Below are 6988 nucleotides of genomic sequence, written 5' to 3' on the forward strand. Positions count from 1 at the left end.
CCCCCCCGCCGCAGTGCGTGTGTGTGTGTGTGTGTGTGTGTGTGTGTGTGTGTGTGTGTTTCACATGCTGATTCACAAGCACCTTCAAATTCAGTTTCTCTTTTTCTTAACAACTGCTGCATTTCTGCATAATTTATCCCAATGCCAATAAGTAAATAACAAGGTCCAACACAGAAATATTGCTTACTTCCACAATGGCAACTGTTTCATGAATAATTAACCACCCGTACTTTCTATCAGAGATGCTTGTATTGCTAGGGTAAAGGTATTCTTTATGTCTAAAACATAAAGTCATAAAACTGGCTTTCTCCAGAAAAACACCCTCATTTATCACATGAAATGCCATGTGGTATTAACGAGATTGAGACTCTTTGATTAATATATTTTGCTTTCATAAGGGCTTGAAATGATTTGCTTTCTCAGCTGTAACTGAGTTAAATTAAGGACTTATCTTCAGCTTTGCTAGTTGAGCATATATAACCAGGAGCTATTAATTATCTGCCTAGAAGCCCTTGGTCATCTTCCCACAGATTACAGCAACATCCTTGGAGTACTGAGTTACACCACGAGCATCCAGATTTGATCTCCAAATAATGCTGGCTTCTTGGGAACTAAGCAGAAACTTCTTATTCCTCGCTCCATAAAGCCCCTTTCCCTGCCACAAGTAAATGTTATTAGTGTACAATTTTTTTTAAAGTTGACTAAGAAATTTAAGAGAAAATCTGAGAGCAAAGACTAACTTCAGACATCTATTCTCACACATAAAAAACTGACAAGCACTTTGCTCACCTTTAAGCACCAATAATCACTCCCTCTCTTCCTTTCTCTCTTCTCACTGTTGTTCTGCCTTACAAGGAACAGAGGGAGAGCAGGGAAGTTGTTGCCCACAGATAAATTTGTCAAAAGACTGCACTACCATTTTTAATTCTCCTCTACCTGTTTGTCAATGGCCAGAGGAAAGAAAAAGGGCAAGAGAGAAAATAAGGCAAAGGAGAGAAATGGGGTGGGGGAGTAGGGTTGGGTAAAGAAAAACCAGAGTGCAAATCAAACAAAAATGAAACACACCCACTCAGCCAACCCAAGGGGACGGGATGCTCCCCCCATCCCAGGTCCTAACAACATACTTCTTTATCAGTGGTTCGTTGTCAATCAATTAGTCCAGACAGCAGGGGCCTGTGAGGTGGGGGCACCCAAGGAAACAATGGGCCGCCCTGTTGTATTACTATTTAATCACTTTTGCTAAATAAATAAAGCAGCCCTGAGGTGCTGTCATGTCAAGGGAATTTATAACAAAAAAAAAAAAACTTCATTTTTCCATTGGTCATTACTTTTTTCCCTTCAGGACAAGAGAGGGTTATTACTGTAGCCTTAAGTTCCATCTTTGCATTTCTTGCCTTTGATTCCCCCTCGGACCCTGCCACTTTCTGGCACTAATTTGTCAGGCTGAACAAAGAGGGGATTTGTACCTCCTGTAAGGTCTCAATTAGGAATGGCTTCTGCTGTATTATGTGCCATTCAGAGAAGACACAATGCCGGTAATTACAGGAATTTGCACTAAATGGCTGAAGAATTCACAGCAAAACTTTTCCCCTCTTTTGGGCTTACCCCTCCCCAGGGCTGGAGGGGAAGAAAAAGGAAAGCAAAAAGCTCTTAATGCCAGAGAGATGTAATTACCAACAGTAGTCCCAAGAGGTTAAACAGCAGCCAAAGGAGTAAAACCATAAAAACTGACAGTGTGAAAATGGTGGAGGGATCCCCTCTGGCTCCCTGTTTTCTCCCTTAACATGTTCAACTTCAGTTCAAAATCAGGAACACTGCCCCGCAGTGGGCCATCCAATTTTACCTCCAGATTACAAAACAGTCATACAAGGAACACTTTCAAAGGTGAGCTCAGCATCTTGTCACGCCTATAAACAAGTCCTGAGGCCCTGTGATTACAGCACTCAATTGCTAGGTTTCTTGATGGCTGGGAAATTACAGTAAAAACATCTGTGTGTGCTAGTGCCAAGAAAACCATGCATCTATTGAGTATGAGTAGGTAGGCACTAACTTTGAACATGTCACTATCTTTTAACCTAATTTACAGAGCATTTATTAAGAACCCAGTTTAGAGACTTACAAGGCACATATTTCAAAATACTTTAATCAGCTGATAATAATTTGTTTTAACATTGATATTTTAACATCAATCCCCTCTGCCAAACATATATATATATTTTTTGAGACAGGATCTTGCTATGTAATCTGTGCTGCCCTTGAACTCATTATGTAGGCCAGGTTGGCCTGGAACTCACAGCTTCCCCTGCCTCAAGCTGCCAAGGGCTAGAATTTTAGGCATGTGCACCTTGCCTGGCTTTGCCAAACATAATTTTTATTTTCAACCAATAATTTTGCTAAAGAAGCACACTTCACTTTCTGCTCCTTAAAAGCTCTAGCACCCTCAGAGTTCCAGTTCTTCAATACCATCCCCAGCATGAGCTCCTCCACTCAAGAACCTTCTGTAACTTAGGGGTCAAACAGTAAGTTCAACCTTATCAACTGCCTTTTTGTCAATCAAAAATGACTGAAGATTTGCAATTTCATATAACTCTACCTGAAACAACCTCTGACACTTCCCCAGTGTGATTTGTTGATCTCACTTCTGTTTCAGTTACCATCTGACAGTCATTAATGGGATTATTTCATTAAGCAACTTGTCTTCCCTAGCTGACTGCAAGTTTTGTGAGGGCAGCAACCACATCTGCTTTCCTGCAGCACGGACTTATGTGTCCTAGTGTAAACAAGTTTCAGGGCAAACAACAAATGACAAAAACCAGAAAAGGTTAAGTTTCATATTTTAGGAAATAGGGCTAGCAAGCGTAAAACCCTTGGAGGCAGGCACAACCACAGTTAAATTTTCAGAACAACAAGACAATGGTTAGGACTTCCTAAGGATGAGCAACTATGAAACTGGCGAGGAAGTGATGGAGCAACCACACATAATCAAATATAACTATCAAAAGTCCAAGCACATGTTAAGAAATATGCAGTTAAGAAGTATCAGCATGTATTTTCAAAACCATACCTCAGGAATTTTTGGATGATCATGTTCTATTTTCTCTGCAAGGACGCTAAATTTTAAACAAGGATGTAGAAAATACTTCACTTACAGAAAGAATTTGGTGAATTAAAGCCAATTGTAGTTTTTTATAGATTTAAAAGTCAGTATTTGTGGTTCCTCTGAATAGCAACTAAATGATATCATAATAAGGAGCTACTCAGTGTAATCTACTTTTAAAGCCTACTCATCCAAAATATTTTTTAAAAAGGAGAACTAAGTAGACATAAAAACTTACAAAGAGCCATACTGCTAAAGCCATGAAATACTGTGAATTAGCTTCTCCTTAAAATTAGACATAAAGCTCAAACTCACTAAAAAATAGTGTACTGGAACTTCTGGCATTTTTGGCAGGTTAACATGCTTTACAACCCACTTTTTCACTGCATATATGTTTTTATAAAAATGCAAAGTTAGACAACATAGGTACAAAATGAAGAAGCTATGAAATTGAGAGAAATACAAATCAATTTTTAAAGTTCCATCTGCTATAAAAATCTGTGCTATAATGAACAGCCTCCCAAGTAATTTAAAAAAGAGGTTTCCTTAACAAGCTTTTTTTTCTTTTTCCTTTGAGACTCTGCCCCCTACAGGAGATAAAGTATTCCTACCTGAAGCAGAAAACAATTCTTCATGCACCAACCAGTATTAAGAATCAAAAGCAGCTAGACAGACCACATGAGTCACCGAGCAACTCAATATAGCACTCTTGTGGAAGAGGAAGCATTTAAACGAAATAGATTTGTATTTTTTTCATGTGTCATATTGTACGAATTAAGATTTTCCCCACTCCAAATCAGAAATCTGTGTCACGTTAGAGCTCCAGATCAAAGAATGAAGGTAAAAGCTATGAAAAACAAAGCACTGGAGCTGCAGACTTGTTACTTCTGTCCCCTCTGGGTTCCCTTCTGTTACCCTTCCCCAGCATGTCCTTCAAGCAGACAAATGTAGTGAGCACCAAATTTAGAAAGCAAAGAGGAATCCTACCACATGGAACCAAGAGCTGCTGCCAGAAAGCTCTCTTCTTGCCCTTTATATAATACTTTTTCTTTTCTTTTCTACTTAGCTTCCTTCTCCCTGCCCCTTTTCAGCTCTCTTTATCTTTTTCCTGTTTTCAATTCTCTGACTGCTGAAAACAGCGGCCTTGCTCTACCTACCCTCCTCCTTTTTTTGTGGGGGTACCAGGGATTGAACTCAGGACCTTGTGCTTGCGAGGCAGGTGGCAGAACCACTGAGCCAAATCTCTGGCCCTTACCTTCCTTATTTTGAGTACAGAACACTGTAATTTTGTTTCTCAGTGGAGTGTGCCCTACCCAGGTTGAGAAGGAGGTGAATTAGATGACAGTCCTTGTATAGTACCCAAGGCTTTTCTTCATGCTTTTACTATAAACTGTGCCAAAGCAAGTGTGTCCTTATTTCAAAACCATTTTATAAAAGTAGCTGTCTCATTTGACACAAGTTCTGTCACACTCGTAACTATATTCTCGTAACCCACTATGGTTTAACTGGCTCTTTGCTCTAAACAAGTTCTGCAGATTTTTGCTCAGTAGTCATAGAGGCCCTTAAGGTAAAGCAAGAATGATTCACATAATCCTCCCCTTTAAGTAAATTACTTTTCAATAGAAAAGGTCATCACCATAACTAACTTAAATTTAAATTTAAGTTTCACCACCATCTGGCTTTTTTCAATGCAGAAATAAGAACAAAACTTAAAATTTTGTGTTGGCTGAAGTTGAGCTTCTTGTTCATTTTTAAACAATATTCTTAAGTCTAACACAGTTGAATTAAAACCTTCGCAATCAGGTTACTAATTAAGACTTTCTTCATGGCAAAAAATTTTATCGTCCCAAATTGTTGGGTTCAGTGAAAGGAAAATAATTTTGATTTACAGTAGATACAGATCTGGTATAATAATTTTGTTCTTTCTATTTTACTGTTTGGAGGAAGGTAGGAAGAATGGCAAGTAGAGAGGAAAGAAGCAGAGAAGCAGCAATAAGGTTTTCAGACATAATAAGATTACTGGTCCTGAACTCTGTTTTGTGTCTCTCCCTTACACAGCAGTCCCAGAAAACCTGCGCTTCCTGGTGATGAGACATAGGCCCGTGGAGACGCAGAAGTCACCTGAAAAATAATCCTCCACGGTTCTTTTAGCCACCTGCACATTTTCTGTCAATGCTGACTTTCTAGATTCCACCTTAAAAGGATTTGACAAGGTCATGATCAGCAGCAGTTATCAACTACCAGCATTTGCCTTGCCTTGAGGATGTTAGTAGTCAGCTTTGGAGCCATCTGTATTTCAACAAAGTCCCAGGACAGGAAATGGAATCACAGACAATTTAGGAAGCCCAAGTTCCAGATGGCTTAGGCTTTAGCCAAATCATTTTGATTCAGTAGGAAGTATCATATCTACTTTACCAACATAGTATGAGTGGCCGGATTTTTTTTTAAATATAGCAAACACATTGGAGAAGAGCTGCTTTTCATAAACAGACTTTCTAAGACTCTTAGTGAGGTAATTTTTTTTTTTTTTCCTGGTACCAGGGATTGAACTCTGGTCCTTAAGCTTGTGAGGCAGGTGGCAGAGCCACTGAGCTAAATCCCTGGCCCTTAGTGAGGTAATTTAAAAGTGCATTTCAATTACGGGATTCAGGATTTCTCTTTAATGAGCTTTATACTGAAAACTTGCTCCATACCTGCACATTTGAAACTTTGAGCAGTGAGTCCTCGCTCCAAAGACAAAGTTGTCAGGATGCTCAGGAAGCTGGTGGTCACAGACTGACGTTTGTTCTTTCTGAGTTCGTGCCCATTCATCTGATCCTTGGGTTTACTCCTCAGTGTGACTTGCAGGTTTTGCTCTGAACTCCTCACTGCATTGGCAGCTGTCTTCAGAGTCTCCATCCACTCCTGTGCCCTCTGCCGGGTCTCAGCTCGGAGGCGGAGGACATCCTGGGGGAAAATGACTTGAAAGCAAGAGTCACAGCCATCCAGGTGGTCTATCTGGACAGCCAGACAAACATCTACGTTGTAGCTCAACAAGGGATCCTCATCTAGCTTGCCAGGATGAAAGGCCATAAGGTAGTCCTTGCTTAGTACAAATGTAAATGCCTTCCAGTTATTCCGGACAGTCAGTCTGTAGAGTGTCCCTGATTTGAGGATGTTTTGGTACTGCTTGGGGCTATCCAAGACAGGGGAAGGTGGTAGCAGCCCATTGGCTTTCTTCTGTAAACAATGATTCTGCCTACAGTCAACATGATGGCCAAGCCCTGGTGAGTTTGCCAGCTCATCCTGCCGTCCCATGTAACCAGGCACAGCAGCATGTACGACTTCCCAGAGCTTCTGTCCCCAGTCCAAAGCCTCCCACGGCGATTCAGCCTTTAGCTGAAGCTGAATGTTGTCATACAGGACAGTATCCACCATGCTGGCCTCAAGATGACCCAAGACAGATATGCTCTGGAAGTGTGAAAGCTGGTACGTGGCATACAGGTTTTGATTCCCACTGCTGTCAAGACTGTAAAAGTATAAGTTATAGGGTGAGAGTTCTGCATAACAGCTTTGCCAGTAACTGTCGTGGTCCTTCCTAATCTCCAGGTAACCCTTCTTCAGAATGTTTGGGAATGTCTGTTTGTGTTCTAAAAAAAAAAGAAGCAAAGTATTAATTAATTACTCATAAGAGGGTAGATACAAGAAACCAGTCGTAGCAGAGACTGACATCTTTCTGGTTCAAACTAAACAAAACAGAAGTAGTAAAATTCTAAGATGGTACCTAATTGGCAAAGATGGAGCTAACGAAAATCTCCCAACTAAAAAACTGAACTGGGATGGTGGAGAATGAGTACAAGAGTAATTATGGGGTGTTTAACATCAATATGACTAGTCGATGTCTGTGCAAAA

The 6988-nt window shown here is 40.4% G+C and overlaps 1 protein-coding gene across 3 annotated transcripts in view; it reads right to left on the reverse strand.

The window, feature by feature from the left end:
• Plekhm3 (pleckstrin homology domain containing M3) overlaps positions 1 to 6988 on the reverse strand; it is a 182485-nt gene that overhangs the window by 134078 nt on the left and 41419 nt on the right. For all 3 annotated transcript variants that reach the window (XM_010616080.3, XM_010616081.2, XM_033764580.1), the window contains exon 3: positions 5791 to 6726. In XM_010616080.3, coding sequence (XP_010614382.1) covers positions 5791 to 6726 — 936 coding nt within the window. The remainder of the gene's footprint in view (positions 1 to 5790; positions 6727 to 6988) is intronic.

The sequence above is a fragment of the Fukomys damarensis genome, unplaced genomic scaffold, assembly GCF_012274545.1.
Source record: "Fukomys damarensis isolate Sample0158 unplaced genomic scaffold, DMR_v1.0_HiC HiC_scaffold_16, whole genome shotgun sequence".
NCBI lineage: Eukaryota > Metazoa > Chordata > Mammalia > Rodentia > Bathyergidae > Fukomys > Fukomys damarensis.